Here is a 23,367-nt window from a genome sequence, read left to right on the forward strand (position 1 = left end):
CTAATGACATCCTGTCAGTGTTGATCTAATGACATTCTTTTATCTTGCCAACAGAAAACAAAGTGTTTCAGTTCTTTGTGAAAGCTTCAGACCAAGGGCAGCCTACTCTGGAAAGTCAAGTTGCCGTGGAGATTCTAATCATGGGCAAAGAGGACATGCCGCCAAGATTCTCTGATGCCATTAACATGCAGTTGGTCAGTGAACAAACCAAGGTGAGCCTACACAGCTCGTTTTTCATTGCAAGCATTCTCCCACATGCTTATAATATAGTAAACATATGTTGATGATCTTTGTTAGGGAGTGAATGGATGTGTTTCCATGGGGATGATGAAGAAAAGGAGCATTAGTTGTTGGTCTTGGAGAATGATGAAATCATGACATGGTCTGTCATAACTGATGTTAAGAACAGTAGACAATATGTTTTGTAGAAAATATCATTTCAGATTATTAATACTAGATTTAGATCTCAAGTTGAATTTCTATTTTGTAAATAAAAAGTTATATTAAGTGTTATTTTTGAAGAAGAAGTTTGTTCAAGCTATTTCAAGTTCTACAATTAAGAATATAATTTGCCGACATCGGTTTAGTTGTACTAACTATCCGGTGCTTCAATCTAACCACCTACCAACAGCGAGCATAAACTTTTATTTCAGTGCTTATACTAATGTGAGGATAAAAACTTTGTAAACATATCACAGTGATCATATACTTAAAGACATTTTTAATACCTATGGTAGAGCATATACAATGCAAATATAATAATGTATAGGATTGGTTGGTTGCCTGGTCGTGCGGTTTGTGCGCTGGACTGTCGTTCGGATTTATCGACGGTCGAGGGTTCAAACCCTGCCCGCTCCCATCTCCCGTCGTCCTGCGGGAGGTTTGGACTAGGAAGTAAACTATCTTCAACTCTGAAGGAACATCCGAAACATGTAAAACATTTTATAAACAAAACATTTTAAAGATTCCAAAAACTTTTTATTTGATTAAAGAACTCAAAAGGATTTAAGGAAAGAACAACTCTCAAGAAGAGTGTCGTTTTCTGATGAACATTTATGTTTGGTTTAACTCCCCTAGGTTGGCTCTATCATCACTACGGTGAAAGCCAGGAGTGATGTTCCTGTTACATATTCTGTGGTCCCTGGCTACACCACCAGCACCAATAGACCAGAGACATTCAACATTGACAGTCTAGGTAACCTGCGTCTGACCAGAGAACTGGACATGGAGACGACACCTGTATTCAAGCTGTCAGTCTTGGCTGAAACCAAGACCTCACCACCTCTAGTGGACTATTTGGAGTTGACAATCAAGGTTGGTGAAGTGGGCAGTTGTTTGAACTTAGAAATTAATTTTGATTTTGTTTTTAATTATTTTAGACTCAAGCATTCCACATTCTTCTCTCCATCTTTGTATTCTACTTTGTTTTCTGCCCTGTCTGTCCTGTCATTCATTCCCACAATCCTGCTGACCTGAGGTAGTCATTCACTCCCACACTCCTGCTGACCTGAGGTAGTCATTCACTCCCACACTCCTGCTGACCTGAGGTAGTCATTCACTCCCACACTCCTGCTGACCTGAAGTATTCATTCACTCCCATACTCCTGCTGACCTGAGGTAGTCATTCACTCCCACACTCCTGCTGACCTGAGGTAGTCATTCACTCCCACACTCCTGCTGACCTGAGGTAGTCATTCACTCCCACACTCCTGCTGACCTGAAGTATTCATTCACTCCCATACTCCTGCTGACCGGAGGTAGTCATTCACTCCCACACTCCTGCTGACCTGAGGTAGTCATTCACTCCCACACTCCTGCTGACCTGAGGTATTCATTCACTCCCACACTCCTGCTGACCTGAAGTAGTCATTCACTCCCTTTCCCTAACATTAACTATATCAGTGTTCAAGCCCTACCACTCAAATATCAACTCTTAGTAGTAAGAAAATATATATAGAATATACATATACATTTTTTTTTAAATGCTTCTCATTATTTTGATGCCTGACATTAAAAATATCTTTGAAATATTTTTGTTATTAAAACATTTTTTAACTTTGTGAATTAAACATTGTCCATATTAATCTGTATGCACAAGAGATTCATGAAACACTGCAGTATAATATTACTATAACAAAACCAATCTAGTTTGTTTTGTTTAAATATGATCTTCTCTGTCTTATATATTACATAATTGATCAAGTTAATCAATATTGAAAACTAAATGTTCTATTACTTTTAACCTTTTATTTTACATTTTTACTAAACCTACAGGTGCAAGATATAAATGACAATTACCCAGAATTCACCTGTAATCCATACTTGGCTACTGTGCCAGAAAATGCAGAGCCACAGCACTCCATCATCCAGATACAGGCCACAGACAGGGACTCAGACAAAAGACCCCTCAAATATTTCTTTGGGCCCAGCATGGGAAACATGGCTAGCATCTTCTCCATTGACCCTGAGACAGGATGGATTGTCCTTTTAACCCAGTTGGACAGGGAGACCAGGGACCAGTACAACCTTACTGTTATCGTGTCAGACAACCCACCCCAGAACATCCTGAGGAAAACTAGCGATCAAGTGTCACTGACCTCCACGACCAGTGTGGTCATCACAGTCGCAGACTTCAATGACAGCCCACCAAAGTTTGAGCGAGACAGTTATATCACCGCAGTTAATGAGGGGGCACTTCGTGGAACAATACTGGTCACTCTGATAACAAAAGATGCTGACAAGGGCAGTAACTCTGATGTAGCTTATTTCATTTCTGATGGAGATCAGCTGGGCCAATTTGCGGTAGGTTATTTATCAAAACTTAAATAGTACCATCCTGGATATGGGGACATGTTGGCTGAATTGTTAAGTGCTTGGTTTTTTAATTGAGTATCTGTCTTACGTTAGCGTAATAAAGGCTGTTGATCATTGTGCAGACTACATGTTACCCTTATAAACCATTGCCCATAAAAACAAATAAGCTTTACATCATCTATCCCATAGATTATCTTTATTCTTGGATAAAAAATAGTTAAGTGTAGTTAAACTATAGTAGCTCTATTTTTATGATTAAAAAAGGCACAAATCCTTGGTAGATATTTATGGTATTCCCCAAAACCTTAGTGCTAACAGTAACCTATTTCCTAAAACTGACCAGCATGACTTGTTTGTTGTGTGAACAGATTCATAGGTCTGGGGAATTGTTTGTCAACAAAGAACTGGATAGAGAAATGATGGCTCACTACACACTCACTGTGGCTGCCACTGATGGTGCTTTTGTCAGTTTTACGCTTGTCAAGGTGGATGTCCTGGATGACAACGACAATGCTCCAACCTGTGACCAAGTAAGTAATTGAAAGAATACCGGTATTTGAAAAAAACAAAACTTGCTTTTACTGTTAGAATGTATTCTCTTTACCAACAAAATGTTGTGATCAATAGAATGATTGATTTATTTCATTGATATGTTTCCTGCTTAAGAAATGATAATCAAGTAACTGAATTTAAAAGTTTAAAACTAGGGAGTTTGTTGTAAGCTGAAAATAGATCTATATAGATTTATATCTTGACATTCAAGATTATATCAGGTGTACTTGATATAGCGGGACATGGTGGCTGAGTTGTGAAGGCTTAAAGCATGTGGCTTCCAAAACAATGGGTCTGCAGCTCAAATCTTGGTGAAGACTGGGATTTTTAATTTTGGGACTTAAATGGCACCACCCAACACTAATATGTATCAGACATTTGGTGGTTAGTCATAGTGCTGGCTACATGACAGCCTCATTAACCATGTACCATAGAAACAGGTGACCTTTACATCATCAGTACCATAGATGGCAAGGTCTGAAATTGATAGTTTACTCTTTTATATTTGATAGTGAGCAGCTAATTCAACACTATCTTTGTGTTAAAACATTATTTGTGTTTGACATTTCTCTATCTATTTTGTCCTAGCCTGTACATGCCATTGTTATCAATGAGAGTGTTGTCGTTGGTACGCCCATCACTCACATAAGAGTTAAAGACGCAGATGAAGAAGGTTCAATGAACGCCAAGATTGCCTTTAGTTTAGTTGGAACTGGCGCTGAGCTTTTCACCATGAACAGGGACACAGGTACGTCTTTTTTTTTTTTTTTACTATCATTTCATTTAGGCTGCAAAGGTCTTAATTTTTGTTTTACTATCATTTCATCTAGCAAAGGTCTTAATTTAATTTTTTTTACTAACATTTCATTTAGCAAAGGTCTTAATTTTTTTTTACTATCATTTCATTTAGGCTGCAAAGGTCTTAATTTTTGTTTTACTATCATTTCATCTAGCTAAGGTCTTAATTTAATTTTTTTTTACTATCATTTCATTTAGCAAAGGTCTTAATTTTTGTTTTACTATCATTTCATTTAGCAAAGGTCTTAATTTAATTTTTTTTTACTATCATTTCATTTAGCAAAGGTCTTAATTTTTGTTTTACTATCATTTCATCTAGCAAAGGTCTTAATTTAATTTTTTTTTACTATCATTTCATTTAGCAAAGGTCTTAATTTTTTTTTACTATCATTTCATTTAGCAAAGGTCTTAAAAACAACTTTGTTTTCATTGAGTCTCTGTTCTTTTTAATTCATACTTATTGCGTCCCTAGGTTTTATACATACTGCGGCCCTTCTGGACCGAGAGAGCCAACCCAATTTCCAGCTGACTGCTGTGGCTACAGACGGAGGTGGACTGAGCTGCACAACATCAGTGCTGGTCACTCTGAGAGACAGCAATGACAATGTCCCAGTGTTTGGTGCTGGCTCTCTGAGAGAGTCCTACAGCATCAGAGAGGACGCTAAAATCCAGACATTGTTGACTAGGGTTGTAGCACAGGATGCTGATATAGGTCAGTGATATTATCAATCTTACACTAACAATAAACAACATTAGGTAAATATGCTTAATACTATGTATAGCTAACATTTTAATTTATTTTATTTTTTTTTATATTTTATATTTATACATTAATATTTGTATTAATAAATTAAATATATGGAGAGTTAATAATAATAATAATAATCTTTATTATCTTTTAGAAACTTTGTCTAACAATTTCTGAATTACACCAAACAAGACATAAATAGCTATAGAAAACAAAAGTTACCTGTGAAAAGTTTATATCAGATAGTTGAATTGTATTTAATCATTTGATTTTCAGGGGATTGAAGTAGTTTTGTGTCTTTCTGTGTAATTGTTCAGTAAATAAATTGTAAATAGCTCAGTATAAAGCTTACAAATGTACAACAATTAATTGCTTTGACATATCTAGTATGTATGTAGTCATTGTTGCGCCAGCAGGCAGCAGTCGTGTTTTTTCGTCTCTCGTTTTGGAGGATTTTTGTGTTGCTATTTTCTAAAGCTAAGTGATCTTTCTTATACCATTAGAATTGTGTAGATTTCGTCTATAGATTGGTGTATTTAGTTCGATAGATTTAAGTCACGTTAATTAAAATTTAATTCGTTTTTGTATTCATTTACTATCCTTTAGTTTAACAAGCATCTAGATAAAGAGTGACAGAGTGATACTCATAGCCCGAGGGATTGATGTGCTTGGTAAAACCGTGTACCGTGGCCACTACATAGCAGTCGCAGCGCAAACGTGTGTGTCATCAGTCCTAGTGTGTCAAATCGCCGTACTGGAGTCATGGACGCTAATCTACTACGTCGCATAGGACGCACATGTGTGTTACTCAAATCATGACTAGATAGCGAGGTTTTCCAAAATATTCTTCAACTAGGCATCGGGCGTAAACTGCCGACAGTTCGTGGGTCTAGGGCTGGGCGTCTTATTCGCCTATGGTATAACCCATCGCAATTCAACTCAACAGATACATGTCACACAGTTTCCAGGACTCTTAACTGTGTTGTTAACCCCACCCCCACCTCTGTCATTTCTTCTACGACAGAGTTTAGCAGTTCCCTACTAAACTTTTTTATTAACCACCCCACCCCTATTACTCCTCACACGACACAGGTCAGATGTCCCCATCAAAAACCTGTAAATCGTGATATTACTCCTCCGGTGTCTTCAAAACGTGCTACGCCTCTGGTGACTATATCCTCCAGTCTGCTTAAAATAATGCACCTAAACGCCCAGTCATGCAGTAACAAAGCTCTTGAACTTGCAGACACCATCACTGATGATAACTACGACATCGTTTTCCTTAGTGAGACATGGTTTAAAGAAGTTGGTGATGAGCCAAGAACCACTGAGCTAACGCCACCAGGCTTTATTTTAAAGAGTCTACCTCGAAAAACAGGCAGCGGACTTGGTCTAGCAATACTGTACAGAGATATTCTAGCCAAGTATGTAACAATAAGACCTGACAGCTCAACGTACACCACCTTTGAGATGTGCGAGTTTCGCCTCTCCCACCACAGTAGAACACTTGACTTTTATTTTCCTGTACCGCCCACCACCAAACAAGAGAAATAAATTGACAACAAAAGTTTTCATCGAAGAATTTCAAGACCTCCTTGACAGTCACATATCAACAAAAGATCTATTTGTCATAGGCGATGTGAACTTGCATTTTGACAGTGAAAATGAGACATATGCGATGTCGCTGAAAAATGCGCTAAAGGATCGCAACTTAGACCAACTGATAAATGTTCCGACACACGTCAAAGGCCATACTCTTGACTGGATTGTTACAAATGCAAGTGAGCTTATAGCCAAACTCAATGTCTCAGACCGCGGCTTGTCAGATCATTTTCTTGTACACTTTGAAATGCGCCTATCAAAAGCAAAAAAGCCAAAGAAAAACGTGACTTCCCGTAAACTTAAAGCCATAGATATTGCCTCCTTCAAAATGGACGTGACCTCTTTGCTGTTGCAACAGAGCAACACAAACGTTCTCAGCATTACAACTCTTGCTTGAAAAAGTTGCTGGACAGCCATGCACCTCTTGTCACTCGTACAGTCTCAGGCCATCTGCACCCTGGATGACAGAAGACATAAAGACTGCCAAACTTATTCGCCGACGTGCCGAACGTACATTTCAAAACACAGGTCTGACGATACATCGACAAATATACATACTAGAAAAAAACAAGGTTAACCGTATGATTAGAGACGCAAAAGCTAGTCATATTCGACAAAAAATCGAAACTTCTGATTCTTCAAAGGAGCTATTTAGGATCACCGCTGATCTATCCCAGTATCTGAACTTCCTGATTCCTTCAATAGATTCTTCATTGGCAAGATTGAGCAGATTAGAAATGACATGCCATCCCTCTCATCACAGCTTGACCACTCTCCAATTTTTCAAAATTCTCCTTTTTGCGAGTTTCAGCGTGTATCTGAAGATTATGTCAAAAGTACTATTTTAAAGATGCCAAATAAGTCATGTGACCTTGATCCCATTCCAACTTCCTTGCTCCTTGAATGTTTAGATGAGCTTGTACCCACAATTACTAACATTGTGAACTCTTCACTGACTTCAGGCATTGTACCACAGCAATTTAAGCATGCTCTTGTCAGGCCCTTATTAAAAAAATCCAGTCTTGACCCGGAATGTCTAAAAAAAACTATCGCCCGGTTTCAAATCTTCCCTTCCTGTCAAAGCTTCTCGAGCACATCGTGTTAGCGCAGTACTGTCTCTTGGAAGAATTTCAATCTGCATATAGGAAGTGCCGTAGCACAGAGACAGCAGTGGTCAGGGTACTAAACGACTTACTTCACAATTCCGACAAAGGCCACATATCAATTCTTTCCATGCTGGACTTGTCCGCAGCCTTTGATACGCTAGACCATGAAATTATGATGGCCAGATTCTCTGCAACTTTTGGTTTAGCAGGAGTTGACCTAAAGTGGCTTGGATCCTACCTGACGGAACGCACCCAAAGTGTCGTTGTTAGCAGGACAGAATCAACAAGCTTACTTTTGAAGTACGGAGTACCCCAAGGATCAGTTCTTGGCCCAGTACTGTTCACTATGTATACTTATCCACTCAGCGGTGTCATACGGCCAACCGGCATCTTATACCATTTCTTTGCCGATGACTCACAGTTATACGATTCATCAGTACCCTCAGAGGTGTCGCATCTGGCAGAGAAAATCAGTGGTAGTGTTGAAAGGGTGAGCGATTGGATGGTTGAAAATAAACTCAAGATGAATGAAATTATGATGGCCAGATTCTCTGCAACTTTTGGTTTAGCAGGAGTTGACCTAAAGTGGCTTGGATCCTACCTGACGGAACGCACCCAAAGTGTCGTTGTTAGCAGGACAGAATCAACAAGCTTACTTTTGAAGTACGGAGTACCCCAAGGATCAGTTCTTGGCCCAGTACTGTTCACTATGTATACTTATCCACTCAGCGGTGTCATACGGCCAACCGGCATCTTATACCATTTCTTTGCCGATGACTCACAGTTATACAATTCATCAGTATACTCAGAGGTGTCGCATCTGGCAGAGAAAATCAGTGGTAGTGTTGAAAGGGTGAGCGATTGGATGGTTGAAAATAAACTCAAGATGAATGAAGACAAGACAGAAATAATTAAGATTGGCACTAGGAACAATGTCTCAAAAGTTGAAAGCACAGATTCTCTCTTTATCACGAACTGCCATGTTCCTTTTGTCCATGTAGTGCGGAATCTTGGAGTTTTCTTCGACTCAACACTATCTTTCGACCCACACATAAGTCAGCTCTGCAAAGGTCTTTATCTGCAGCTGCGCAGATTAGGCCAGATCCGACCATATTTAACAACGGAGTCAACAAAAACGCTAGCTGTGGCATTCATACTCTCCCGCCTTTTCTACTGCAACGCCGTGCTAGCAGGTATACCTGATGACAAAATAGCCAAGCTGCAACGTATACAGAACAACGCCGCTGGAATAGTCCTTTAAAAAACTAGACAAGATTCTGCTACTACGCTCTTGCGCACGCTCCATTGGCTTCCAGTGAAAGCGATAATCGATTACAAGGTCGCCACACTTTGTCATCAGTGTATATATAACAACGAGATGCCCTTGTACCTTAGCGAACTGATTACTCCATATGTCCCCCAGAGAGCCCTGCGCTCAATGGACTCAACGCTTTTAGTAGTGCCACGTTTCTCCCTCAAAAGCTACGGTCTTCGGGACCAAAGGTTTGGAACTCACTCCCCATTGATCTCAGACAGACATGCTACACCACTTTTAAGAAGAACATTAAGACATATCTGTTTAAAACTTTTTTAGATTAACTGTCAATTTAGCTCTCGTGTTTTTGTTTGTAATCTTGTTACAGCGCCTTGAGCCTACATTTTGTTTGTTAATAGCGCTTTATAAATAAAATTATTATTATTATTATTATTATCTATTTTTGTGTTGGTCATTCTTTCTTACAGGAATCAACAGCCAGATAAAGTATCAACTCTCACCTGCTTCTACTGGAGTGTTTAACATAGATAGCGACACTGGTATCATCCGTCTAGTCGCTGACCTAGATAGAGAAAGCAATCCCTCCTATAACCTGACTATCGTAGCCTACAATCCAGTGAGTTCATATGCAGTGAAAAAGTTGTATTATATGTCATTTATTGGTAACCTTATGTAATAAATAGATCCTATACAACAGGGCACATAAATACATTTATCTGGATGAAATAATTTGTTTCATTGTTTCAAATGGATTTTAAAAAATTTTCCTCTCCTTCCATTACGAAGAAGAACAAAGAAGACAAAAAAAACAGCACACTTTTTAAGACACTATTATCTTCACCTACTCTGGCATGTGTAACTTCTTTAGTTCTTTTCCAATGAACATAATTGTTTTAGAATTGTAATTGTTGTAGAATTAGGGTTTTAAAAAATGACTAATGAGTTGTCAACTTTTATTTTACTTTTTACTATATATTCTTCAATCCCATTATTTGTAAAAGATTGCTCCAGAGCTGACATCAGAGGCCACCATCATGGTGACAGTGCTAGATGTCAATGACAACCCACCAGAGTTTGAGCGCTCCAGCTATTACACCACCATTCCAGAGTCGGCTAAAGTTGGGACAATTATAGTTGGGGTCAAAGCCACAAGCCTGGATGTAGGAATCAATGCTGATATCACCTACTCTATCTTGGCAGGAAATGAACAAGGAAAATTTGCCATTGACTCTAACAAAGGTAAGAGCTGGGTTTTTTTATGCTAGTAATTATTTAGTTCTTTTCCTTAAGTTTAGTTCTCTAAATTGTTTCTATATTCCTATTGTATTATGATATTTAATTTATGATGAAAAGCTTACAGTAAAAGAAACTTAAGAGTTGATCTTAAGCTTGAAAAATAAAAAATGTAACAGGGAATTCCAGAAGGTGTTATACATTCTTCTTCATCTAGCCATCTGTTTGTTGTTGAGCTGTAAGCTCTTTTGATTTCCGTCCCATGATAAAGTATCCTGATGTTCTTCTCAGCGGTTTTGCACTGGCATACATTAAAAGACTAGCAAGAGACTGTGAAGAGGAGACATGTTTTTACTGAGGGCGGCTATGTTTCATGAAAAACACATGGGACAGATGATGATAATGATATAGAGTGTTGATTATGCTGGGTTGTTGTCACAAGAGGGTCTGAGATTAATGAAATTGGGGCATTCAAAGGTTGACATTTTGGTAATCTGTTTGCAGTGGGGTGGGTGGGTGTGGATTATTCGGTTAAACACACTGATACTGTCCAGTTTGTTTGGCCTGGTTAGTAAGAGCTTGGCATGTGCTTCCTTAGGTCCATTGACTTGACAGTGTTGTAGTTTACATACTGTAGTTAAATCACTGACCCATGACCCTAGTCCAGTACATATAAACTCTTGACTTGTATCATTCATGTCTTGATAATGTAATTTTTTCTCTCTCAGGTGTTCTCACAGTGGCTGAGCCACTGGACCATGAACTTTCCAGAGAATACTTCATCACAGTCATAGCCACAGACCGGGGTACCCCTCCTCTGACCAACACTGCCATTGTTGTCATCAACATCACAGACATCAATGACAATGCTCCACGCTTCAGTCAGGATGCCTACAGTGTCCATGTGTTGGAGAGTGTAGCACCAGGCACAGAGATATTTAAGGTCAGACATAGTGTTCTATCGATACGGTCAGACATGTGTTGAATAGAGACTAATTGTTATAGTAGGCTTCAACAGGGACCTGTGACGGGCAACAAGCTCTTGGTCTCCACTGACCACAGCTTGCCACATCACAGGTCTGTGTTCAGGCTTATTATAAACAATTGGTATCAGCTGAATCAATGAAACTTATTTGTATAGGTCAGACTTGGCTAATGTTGAGTCAATGAACTAATTTGTATAGGTCAGACTTGGCTAATGTTGAGTCATTGAAACTTATTTGTATTTGACTTGACTAATGTTGAGTCAATGAAACTTATTTGTTTAGGTCAGACTAGGCTAATGTTGAGTCAATGAAACTTATTTGTATAGGTCAGACGTGGCTAATGTTGAGTCAATGAAACTTATTTGTATAGGTCAGACTTGGCTAATGTTGAGTCAATGAAACTTATTTGTATAGGTCAGACTTGGCTAATGTTGAGTCAATGAAAGTCAATTGTATCGACTTGCTTGTTTAACTTCTGTCCTATTTCTATTCTCATTCAATGACTCTCAAATATTTTATTTTGACAATGTTTACTGTATTGTGTCTCCATCAGCAGAAGAAAGTTTGGAGACTGCTGTAGCCCTTGTGGGAAAGTAATTTTATGAGTTGAATGTTGTTGTTTTTTATCCATTTCTTTTTGTACAGTTTTTTTTTCCTCGTTCAATTCATTTTTGTTTTCATTTGGTTATGTTTAAAATTCATCCTCATTTTGATTCAAATGAACTAGTCAAGTTTAATATTTGATCACTATGGAATTCTGTTGATGTTGGATAATTGAAGGAATGTCTGTACTTTATAAGATAATATAAGTAAAGTAAAGTTCCCCTTTCAGACCTTGTGGTCTATAGGTCAGATGATGTAAAGGTCATCTGTTTCTGTGGCCTATGGTTAACAAGGGTGTCATGTGGCCAGCACAACGACCAACTGCCTTTACTTTTCCCTAACTAATGTTAGGTACCCATTAGAGCTGGGTGGACTCAGAGGCGCCCATAGATCCAAAAATTAAAAATCCCATTCTTCACCAGGATTTGAACCCCAGTCCCCGGTTTGGAAGCCAAGCGCTTTACCGCTCAGCCACCCCGCCTCCATAAGATAATATACTTGAGTTGAAAACCTTAGGTGACTTCTTAGACTTCCTTTAGGACTATAATTACTTAAAATTGTTTCCGAAGTCATGCGGATAAAAATAATATAATGTTCCTATAGGATGGATAAGTAATGCATTTCACTGATTATGTTTATTGATGGTGTCATATTACAGGTTGTGGCCACTGACAGCGACAGTCCACCAAACGCTGTCATCACTTACAGCATTGTGGATGGCAACACAAATAACCAGTTCCTGATTGATCCGAGAGATGGAGTGATTCAAGTGACCACAGCCCTGGACAGAGAAAAGGTCATACTAATAATAATTTATCTATCAATATTTGAATGCCCTAATTTAATTCACCATAGACACTCTTTATTACCGCAACAACCAAGCATAACCATCACTCTGTATGGCAGTGCTGAACAACTGAGAACAGCACACTATTTTTCTTTGACACAGACCAAAATGAGCCTACAGCTCGTCAACAAAAAGAAGGCTAGAAGGAGGCGCTTTTTATAACTAAGGGAATATATTCTTTAACTTCTAATGCTAGTTAAAATATACAATTCTATGTGATGATTAATATTTATAATCAATAAAATTGGCTAGATTTTTTTGTAGGGTGAAAAAAATGTTAAGATATAGTTACTTTAAAAAGGTATGTCAAATATACAATCTTGTTAAAAAAAATGATAATTTTCAAATTTCATTTGTAAAATATATTTTTAAGATAAGATAAGATAACTTTATTGATCCAAACAAATGGAAATTCAGTTTGACTACATTTGACAACCTCAACGTAACTACTGTACAATAACAATATAGATGCACATTCAAACACGAAAAAATACTGAAATTTTATGTCTAGCAAAAAGTTTGAAGATTCATAGTCTAGACTTTGTCACCATTGAACATCCTAATCAATATTTATTTTAGAAAAAAAATAATTAAAATCCAATTTATTATTAATCTGTTAATTTATCTTACACAATTTTGTTCCTACTTGTAATTAGTGTCAGTTCTAGAGTAAATTTTTTTGAAGAAATAAACTTTTTGACACTAAGTTTTTTAGTTTGTCAGAGAGCTTGAAGATGTGTTGTTTTTTTTTGTAACTATTTTCATTTTTTTTATTTACTTTCAATGTTTTGAATATTTGTGAAAAAACTGTATTCTCTTATAATGTGAAAGATGAATTCAACCAGTTTTAATTTATTCTCAATGATCTGTTAACAGATTGGCAGCTATTCTTTGGTCATTCAAGCTCTTGATTCTGGTCAACCTATGCAAATGAGCTCAGCAGTGGTCAGCATTCTTGTGGATGATGCCAATGATAACCCACCTGTATTTACTCAGGACTCCTACAGGGGACTTGTCCAGGTATGTCTTAAACATGGACGCTGTGATGATGTGCACAACTTTGAACTGAACATTGGTTTATAAAGATGTAGACCTCCACTTTCAAAAAAAAGTGCATGAAAATAGTTCTAATACAATGCCCTCAGTGTATCTGTCTTTCTTCATTTAATTTTTTAGATCACTTGCTTTTGCTAGAAGGAGAAATCCTTTTCCTCATGTCACAAGGAACATGTTCTCTCAGAAAATATTAAACCAAAGATCATTAAGATGGGCCGAACGCATTGATTATTGTAGAGAGTATAATCTGAATACAACAAAGACTTTATCATTGGCCATTACATATCACCGCTTTAATAGTGTTGTATTCTAAGGACTCATCTGTATTGGTTGTCCCACAGTTTTTGAGTGTATGTCCATATTTTTTTTAATTGATTTTATATAGTGCATCTCTTATGCTATAAAGCATGCTCAGTGCCGTCTGGTCTAACCTCTTTTGTGGAGACGGGAAGGAGGTATTTGGGACGAGGGTTTCCCTGCCTTTGGATTCTTAGTGAATACAACTCACCAGTAGTCAGAATAGGATCTCGTCCAATTTGAAAATGTACAAATTATATATGGACCTTTATTTTATAGTATTTAGAAAATGCTATTGAAATGTTAGTATTGTTGATGTTTTGGTCACTTATGGTCTCATGGGTCTATTATTTATATAAAACTCTTTTTATAAATTTCTCCATATTTTTAGAAAATCAATTTATTAGTTGTAAGTATTGGCTTGGCTTTTTTTTTTTTTTCCCTGCTCTTGGAATGAATGACAGACTTCCTCTTCCCTAAGTCTTTCACTCAATGCTCATAGAATATCAAATAATTTGCATTAAATTGAATATATATATATCACCATGAATGGAGAAAGATGGTCGACAAATCTTGCTTGGTGCCCCAACGGTCCAGCAGACTAAGGGATAGGTAAAGTAAGGTATATGACTGTAAAGTTTTCTGCTGCAGTCTGTTTCAAGTGACGGACGTGTTTTGTACTTAAGTATCAACAAACTGTCTCGTACGTAAGGAACTACAGTGGCATACAGGAGGAACAAACAAAAAAAAGTGCTTGATTGAGTCACGGTCCTTTACTTTTTATTTTTTATTTTCCCTTCCTTCCAAATCTTTACTTTTTGAATGATTGAATTCACCTTGTCGTTTTTTTATTCAGAAATTAACCCTTTCTCTCTGCTTATTTTCTCAAAGTTAAAGAAAAAAAAATTTGAAATTCTTAAAAAAATATTTTTTTATGAAATGAGTTTAAATATTAAAAAAGAAAAATCCTTTACATGAATTACTAGCTACATTTTTTTTTTTGTTACAATTCTCAATTTTTAGACTATTACAATGAATTTTTGCTTGCGAAAGTCTTGGTTCTATTTTGTCTCTACAATTGCAAACAAAAAAAGTCAGCTTTCTGTTTGCTGTCTGCTTAAAGACTTAGTTAATGAATATAGTCTAAATACTGTAAGAGATATTTTCCTTATTAAATCTTCTGTTATTTGTCCTGGTAACTCCTTTTTTTTTTACATCAATAATTTGAATTCTTTTTTTTTTTTTGTTTCAATAATTTGTCATAAAAATAAGAGAATAAAATGATTAGTATTTAACACACTAATGATATAATACTTCACTACATTACTAGTCATATTTCTTTTTTTTTTTTTTTTTTCATTCCTGAACAATCTCTAGATATTTGTATACAACTTAAATGTACAGCAAATGCTATTTAATAAGCTAATTACTCTATAATTTTTTTTTTAACTTTGGACAACAGGAAGGACGTCGAACTGGCATTGAGATAGTGACTTTGAGTGTGCTAGATGCTGACCTCCCTGAGAATGGGCCTCCCTTTACCTTTGAAATTATGGAAGGGAATGACAATGGGGAGTTCCATGTTGACAGTAAAGGGGTGATAAGTACAGCTGGTCAACTAGTGAAGAAAGTCCAAGAAAAGTAAATATTGATTTCTTTGTAGACTCATTCAGTCATATTTATATTTTGATATATATTCAGGTCATATTTAAATAGACCAAATTTGACTATATTTCTCTTTGTATAAAAAAAATAATCTTATTTTTTTTTCTCATAGCATATGTAAATATTTTGTTCTATCAGGTATCAGCTGAAAGTACGAGCTTATGACAACGGCAAGCCACCTCTTTCTTCTGACGTCATTGTTGAAATAGAAGTTGTTAATGATAGCCTCTATCCGCCTGAAGTGAAAAATTTGTCCATCACAATACGTTCATGCATGGAGAGTTTCCCCAGCGGGGTCATAGGCAGAGTGGAGGCAAGGGACAGGGATTCCTACGACAAAACAATTTTCACCATTGTTTCAGCAAACAGCCATCTCTTCGACATTCACCGCTTTGACGGCCGACTGATTGCGACCACAAGCCTTGACCCGGGAGAGTACATCGTCAACGTCAGCGTATCTGATGGGAAGTTTACCTCGTACGGCAGGGTGGAAGTCATCGTTGTATGTACCACTAAGGAAATGCTGGACAGTGCTGTCACCATACAGTTTGAGAACCTACCCGTGGAGCAGTTTTACGCCAACTTCAAGTTGGACTTTCAGCAGGTGGTCAAGCAAGAATTGGACGTACGCAGCAATGACGTGGAGATCATCAATGTCCAGCCTTCGCTAGAAAGTGTTGCGGACAGGAAGTCCGTGCCCAAAGCTGGCCAGAGAAACAGGAGAAATACCAACAACAACTTGGACGTTCTGTTTGCCGTCAGGAAGTCTGCGGACAAGTTTTTCTCCAAGAAAAATCTGAAGAAAAAAATGGATAAAATCAAGGGAAGAATTGAAACTGCGCTAGGGGCTACTATAGTGTCCATTTTTACTGACCTGTGCGCCAAGAACTCATGTCGCATGGGCGACTGTGTGGGCAAAGTGCTGTTTGACAAGAGGACATATGAGCCAGTGATGGTCAACGGGGCAAGTTACGTCTCAGCTAGGCATTACTACATAGAGCAGTGTGTCTGTCTTGAAGGTAAACTAACATTGTAGCTAGAGATAATACAAATACATACTCATATACCATAGGTTCTTACTATTTTTTTTCATTTCTACATGAAGAATTCCAGTGAAGACTGGGATTTCGAATTTCTGAATGTTATGACGCCCCTGAGTAAAGGTCTTCTCTACTTACTTTTTATTTTTGAAACTCTCTTTCATCTGACCTTTGATTCTCTTTCATCTGACCTTTGACTTTCAGCGTATGTAATGGTCAGCAGCTGTTCTTGGCAGGCTATCATGAGAGGCCAGTCCATTTTATTACATTGTCCAGCCAGCTTTTGTTTTGAATGACCCTTACTTCGTGCTCCCTCCACTGTACTTTAGACAATGAGTCTTTGTCTTATAGTTTGACCAGTCCAGCTCAGCTTTTGTCTCTTCACAGTATTGAGTTTCTTCTTTTTTTTCCAGCCATAGTTTTGACTTGTAAATGTACAAACTCATTCTTGTCTTTTTTTAGGTTCTGATATCCATCAATTTTGTTTTTAGAGTTTTCTCTCAAAGGCCTGAATTCTTCTAGCTCTTAATATTGCAATGAAATGCCATAGCTATATGACTATTGGTTTGCACTGTATATTGGAACTCAATTGTAGGACAGTGTCAGTAGAAAGTTTACATTTGTTAATAGAAAGTTCAAATTTCTGTCTCCTTTTAGGAAATTGCCCAGAACAAGTTTGTGGTGACAAGATCTGTACTGCTAATAAAGTTTGTCAGCGAGATGCTTTTGGTGACTATACATGTCAGTGCCCTGAAGGACGAATAGGAGAGTTGTGTGAGAATGTTGTGCCCCTTTGTAGTGGAAGCAGTTGTCCTATTGGTAAATAACAGTTCAAACTATTTGCTTTTACTTTGTCCTTGGTGGATTTTTTTTAGATTGTTAAGTTTTTTAGCAGAAAATAAAGATTAAAATAGAATATATGTTGGCTGTCCACTGATATATAGTTGAAATAATATTTTACTCTTCCTCGATGTGTAATTTTTTTGTAACTTGCCTATTCAAAGAGCGACCTATGACCTTTGCTGGGCGGAGCTATGCCAAATGGAAGCTACTACACACCACCAAAAAACGTTTTTCTCTAAGCCTGAGAATCCGGACACGGCAGACTACTGCAGTGTTGATGCATGCTAAAGGGAAGGTTGACTACAGTATCTTGAAGGTGAGTTGTAGATCTGGGTTAAATTTGTGTAACTTCTCATTTTAAACATATTCTCTCTTTAAAATGTAGAAGTTAGTTATTGATTTGACATATTTTTATTTAGTATCTGAGGGTAATGCTCTACAGACTTAAGAACACGTAATGACAATGTAGAAATGTACTTATTTTGCTACTAAACTACTTCAGGCAAAGAATTAGTCGTGTCAATCAACATACATGAATGCTCATATCTTTATCTTATCTTATCTTGTATAGTACAGACATTACTTCAAAAAAGAAGATAATTACTTCCTACACATTTCATAAGTTACTCTAGTCATGCATGTCAATCAATGACTTAAACTCTGCTGAGTCTTTGTTTTTCCTGGCTGATTCAGGCAATCCATTCCATTCTTTAATGGAAATAGGGAAAAAGGAGCACTTGTATGAATTTTTTCTAGCATAAGGAATAAGAAATGTTCCTCTGTCTTTGTTTCTTTCTAAGTATTTCATTGGGAATTTTCACAACTAAATTTTAAAGACAGTAATTTCCTCATTGTTTAGTATTAAGATCCACTTCACATGCTTTAAGCAATAATATACAGTAGCATAGAAAAAGAATTTTAAGCAATATGGACAAATGTGGGTGCAATGTTTTTGAACCTATAGAACATAAAAAGGGAGATTGTCCAAAGATTTTTATTCAAATAGATAAACAATGTCAAGGAAAACATATTGAAAAATCACTGTTACCAATAATAATAAAAATTAATTGGTACAATAATAAAAATAAAAAAATGCAGCAACATTAAAAAAAGAAGAGAAAGTCATATATGGAAATGTGGGTGCAATATTATTGAGCCTAAAGAGAAAGTAAGAAAATAAAAGATAGATCAAGGAAGATATATTGAAAGAATTTTTTTTTAATAGTAACAATTACTTTGTGCTACAGGGAAATGTCTAAGAATTTGATTTTACAGAGAAAACAATGCCAACAAATCCTATACCTTAGAAAATATATATATGGCTCCTTTTTGTCTCGAAAGGCAATGGATGCGCCCAAGTGAGTCACTGGTTTTGGCTTAATCTTGAGACGGGGCAGAATCTGGTGTGGCTAATCAAGCCAATTCTAGAACGGCAGACTTTGCCACAATTCGTACATTTGTATGCCTCTGATTTAGGGCTAGCAGACAGGGCAGCTTTCTTTTTTTCCCTCTTGATTAAAGCCGCTTCAATTCTTTTGTTCTCAGCAAGGGTTGTCCCAGCACGCACAGTCTGTCTCCATGCACTCCGGTCTTTGGCTATGTTTTCCCACATACTTTCACTGATGCCTGAGGCTCTCATGTCTCGCTTGCAGACATCTCTATATGTTAGTCTTGGGCGGCCCTTGGGTCTGACTCCTTCCACAAGCTCAGCATATAAGATATCTTTCGGGATTCTACCATCTGGCATGCGGGTGACATGTCCGAGCCAGCGTAATCTCCTTTGTGTCAGGAGAGCATACATGCTGTTCATATTGGCCAGTCTCAAAACTTCCTGATTGGAGACATGGTCCCTCCAAGAGATGCCCATTATGCGTCTCAGGCAGCGCAAGTGGAAACTATTCAATCTGTGCTCTTGGTACATGTATGTTGACCAGCTTTCACTGCCATAAAGGAGAGTGCTCACAACACAGGCGTTGTAGACTAGGATTTTGGTCGCTGTGGTCAATTTACCATTTTCCCAGACGCGCTTGGAGAGTTTTGCCAATGCTGTGGTAGCTTTTCCTATCCTTTTTGTCAGCTCGATGTCTAAGTCTAGGTTACTGACAATTGTTGAACCCAAGTAGGTAAATTCCTGCACCACTGAAAGGGTGTGGTTCCCAATTTGTATTATAGGTATTTCTGCAACGTCTTGTGCCAGGATTTTGGTCTTGGAGAGACTTATAGTAAGGCTAAACTCTTGACAAGCAGCTGCTAAGGCGTTCACTAGCTTCTGTAGACCTCCTTGTGAGTGAGATACGAGTGCCGCGTCATCGGCAAACGGCAGCTCCCTTATCAAGATACGACGCCTTTTCGTTTTGGCTTTAAGACGTGCCAGGTTAAAGAGCCTTCCATCGGATCTGCTATGGATGTATATTCCGTCTTCCAGGGATTTAAAAGCACTGGATAGTACGACTGAGAAGAAAATATATAGGTTATCAATATTTCCTAAACGTTGTTCACTAAAAACACCAAAATGTTTATGTTTTATAGCTCACTGCCAGAGATGCAATTCCTTTAACTCTTTCTCTCTGTAATTATTTACCACATTCTGGTGGAATCAACACTGATTGTCAGTTAGGAGAGAAAGAGTTAATGAAAAAGTTTCTATGTCATTTATAATTAGCAATCAGGAAAATCCACAAATGTAATTTGATTAAGTTCCTCTATGATTAGATTTCTACTTTTTTTTCTTGTATTTTTTTTTATTCCCAGATTGAAAGAGGCAGCTTAGTGTACAGGTTTGACTGTGGCAGTGGAGAAGGACAAGTTCGAATCCCTGTGGATCTAAGTGATGGCCAGTGGCACACAATTCAACTGGAGAGAAACGGGAGAGAGGCTGAACTGTCCCTTGACTCATCCTACACCGCTATGGGAATGTCTCCTGGGATACACGCTATCTTGAATGTTGACTCGGAGGAGATTCATTTTGGGGCCAAGGTGGATGTCTTCCCAAACGGCTACAAAGACATCACTCAAGGATTTGAGGTCAGGGGTCGTTTAACTTTTTAAAACAATATATTACGCAAATATGTAATAGTTCTACAATAATTGTTTAATGTGGAAAATTAGTTTTTAAATTCAGTTGAGAATGTGACGAATTTTTAAAACTACATAAACAAGACTTTTTAATTTGATAAAACCATGTTGAACAAAGTATTGTTCATCTTCTTGTAATGTGTGTTCTCTCCTTACTGTGGATTGTATGAACATGTACGAATTGTACATTCTATGTCTCAGGGTTGTCTGGAAGACATCAGAGTCTTCAACATTGCACTTCCCTTCAGTGGCAGCAATGAGATGGGCCAGGCCGTGGAGTTTGAAGTGGTGGAGTTCCACTGTCAGGACTACCCTCCCCCAGCCACTGGTAGTAAGTATTTTGCCTTTGCTCACAGTTGTACATAGATTTAGTTCAATGCCACATTGAATTTTTTTTAGTGACTCCATACATTTCAACATAAGTCCCATCAGGGATGTTAAAAACTTGTTCATAATCATATCGAAATCATATTACAAATAATAACTAAAAACACTTATCCTGGAGTTGCTATCTCTGCTTGTATGTTTGATGAATTCAGTGATTAAACCAACTATGTCACATTTAGATCATTAACAAGTGAAACCATTTAAGAAATAAATTGCAATAGAAGAGAGTGAGTTGATAAGCATACAGGACTACTCTTACTGCACTTAGAGGAGATAAAATGTTTGTTTTGTTAAATGTTTGACATGTTTCGGATGTTCCTTCAGAGTTGAAGATAGTTTACTTCCTAGTCCAAACCTCCCGCAGGATGACGGGGGATGGGAGCGGTCAGGGTTTGAACCCGGGACCATCGATAAATCTGAACGACAGTCCAGCGTGCAAACCGCATGACCAGGCAGCCATCCAACTCTAATGAAAATGATGGCGATTCAGACTCATTTTACAAATCAAATTGGGGGTGGGGTGTTAAGCTGTTTTTTTTTAACCATTTTCATACATTGTAGTACAAGCAATGAAACTTACTGTAACAATGTAAATTTGACTAGATTTAAGTTGTTTGAATTTTGTTCCCAGATGTGTGTAGCAGCAACCCTTGCCTAAATGGTGGTCAGTGCAAGTTCTCTGGTCTCAACTCCTATGTGTGTTTATGCAGAGAACAGTTCAAAGGGTCAAAGTGTGAGCTGGACTCTGACCCCTGTTCGACCAAGCCTTGCAACAATGGTGGTGAGTAAAGCTGCAATAGAGCTTATGTGAGAGTAGTGGGGTGTGTGTGAGAGTGTGTGTGGGGTATGAGTCTTAACATCAGTTGTTATACTGACCTATATAAGAAGTCAAAGACTCTGCTAAACAATCATTAATACAAACATCAGTCGCAATGCCAGGCTTCTCTTGTCAAGATGAGTTGATAATATAATGTCAAACATTTAATTCATCATCTCAATCCTTTATAGCAGTGAACCCATAGCTTCAGAGCCACTCTTTACCAAACTGGTTTACATTTTTGTTTACTTTTTTGTTGATTTCAAATTTTAATGGACTTCATTTTCATGGACCTAAAGCAATTTTAGAATCTAATTGACTTTGTGAAATCTTAATGACTATCTCAAATTTTTTTATGGATGTATTTCTGATAGTTCTTGTAATTAGGTATTAGCTACGCTATTGTAAAGATATTGACTACACTATTGTAAAGATATTAGCTACACTATTGTAAAGATATTGACTACACTATTGTAAAGATATTAGCTACGCTATTGTAAAGATATTGACTACACTATTGTAAAGATATTAACTACACTATTGTAAAGATATTAGCTACACTATTGTAAAGATATTGACTACACTATTGTAAAGATATTGACTACACTATTGTAAAGATATTAGCTACACTATTGTAAAGATATTGACTACACTATTGTAAAGATATTAGCTATACTATTGTAAAGATATTAGCTACACTATTGTAAAGATATTAGCTACACTATTGTAAAGATATTAGCTACACTATTGTAAAGATATTAGCTACACTATTGTAAAGATATTGACTACACTATTGTAAAGATATTGACTACACTATTGTAAAGATATTAGCTACGCTATTGTAAAGATATTAACTACGCTATTGTAAAGATATTTACTACACTATTGTAATAGCTTAGTGACCTTTAGTTCACTACTTGCCTACCTTTGCATCATATGAGATTTGAAAAAGATGAGCCTGATACAAATTGGGAGTTCTTCTGGGTTTTTTTTTTAAATAGCTTTCTTGAGTTTTAGAATTGATGGTGATATTAGTTTTGTCACAATCAAGATAAAATTATGGGATATCAGATAGAATATTAATAATTATGAGTCAAGCTAATGTCAGACAGTTGGTTTATGCATTGTATATATATTGTATTATATATATATATTGTAATAATTTGTATGTTGTAGTCTATGAAGATGTAACTTGAGAAGATGATCTCTTATGTCCTAACCATTAGTTAATATTTCTTTAAATAATGAAGTGTATATTACTAGTGTGACAACTGGTGTCAGATATGGGACAGCATCTCTTAATGTTTAAGGTCATTAACTTAAATATTTAGGTTATCAATGTTGTTGTTTTTTACCTGTTCTGCAGGTCGATGTGAGATAGATACAGAGGCACCCAACAGCTACACCTGTCGATGTAAGGACAATCTACTGGGTGCCAGGTGCTCGTATGGGAAATACTGCTGGCCCAATCCATGTAAACAGGGAGGGACGTGTGTAGAGGGCCCCACTGCCCCACTTTGTGACTGTGCTGCAGGATATCAAGGTATTTGCAGGGCATTTACAAGTCCTAAGTCATCTTTTAAAAAAAAATATAAAAATTTTATGTTCTGAATAACATCTGA

General features: G+C 37.2%; 1 protein-coding gene across 7 annotated transcripts in view; it reads left to right on the forward strand.

Moving 5' to 3' along the window:
- Positions 1 to 23,367, forward strand: part of LOC106058422 (protocadherin Fat 1-like) — a 223,817-nt gene that overhangs the window by 189,001 nt on the left and 11,449 nt on the right. For 5 of the 7 annotated variants that reach the window (XM_056038489.1, XM_056038491.1, XM_056038493.1 and 2 more), the window contains 20 exons: positions 55 to 212; positions 1,078 to 1,314; positions 2,275 to 2,802; positions 3,183 to 3,344; positions 3,955 to 4,114; positions 4,637 to 4,876; positions 9,364 to 9,512; positions 9,898 to 10,135; positions 10,858 to 11,072; positions 12,377 to 12,514; positions 13,442 to 13,585; positions 14,310 to 14,327; positions 15,381 to 15,559; positions 15,722 to 16,602; positions 17,281 to 17,442; positions 17,628 to 17,782; positions 20,218 to 20,490; positions 20,743 to 20,872; positions 21,560 to 21,709; positions 23,112 to 23,288. In XM_056038489.1, the coding sequence (XP_055894464.1) occupies positions 55 to 212; positions 1,078 to 1,314; positions 2,275 to 2,802; positions 3,183 to 3,344; positions 3,955 to 4,114; positions 4,637 to 4,876; positions 9,364 to 9,512; positions 9,898 to 10,135; positions 10,858 to 11,072; positions 12,377 to 12,514; positions 13,442 to 13,585; positions 14,310 to 14,327; positions 15,381 to 15,559; positions 15,722 to 16,602; positions 17,281 to 17,442; positions 17,628 to 17,782; positions 20,218 to 20,490; positions 20,743 to 20,872; positions 21,560 to 21,709; positions 23,112 to 23,288 (4,494 nt within the window). The remainder of the gene's footprint in view (positions 1 to 54; positions 213 to 1,077; positions 1,315 to 2,274; positions 2,803 to 3,182; positions 3,345 to 3,954; positions 4,115 to 4,636; positions 4,877 to 9,363; positions 9,513 to 9,897; positions 10,136 to 10,857; positions 11,073 to 12,376; positions 12,515 to 13,441; positions 13,586 to 14,309; positions 14,328 to 15,380; positions 15,560 to 15,721; positions 16,603 to 17,280; positions 17,443 to 17,627; positions 17,783 to 20,217; positions 20,491 to 20,742; positions 20,873 to 21,559; positions 21,710 to 23,111; positions 23,289 to 23,367) is intronic. The other 2 variants (XM_056038490.1, XM_056038495.1) reach the window with 1 other exon arrangement.

Source organism: Biomphalaria glabrata, chromosome 8 (genome assembly GCF_947242115.1).
Source record: "Biomphalaria glabrata chromosome 8, xgBioGlab47.1, whole genome shotgun sequence".
NCBI classification, from domain to species: Eukaryota; Metazoa; Mollusca; class Gastropoda; family Planorbidae; genus Biomphalaria; species Biomphalaria glabrata.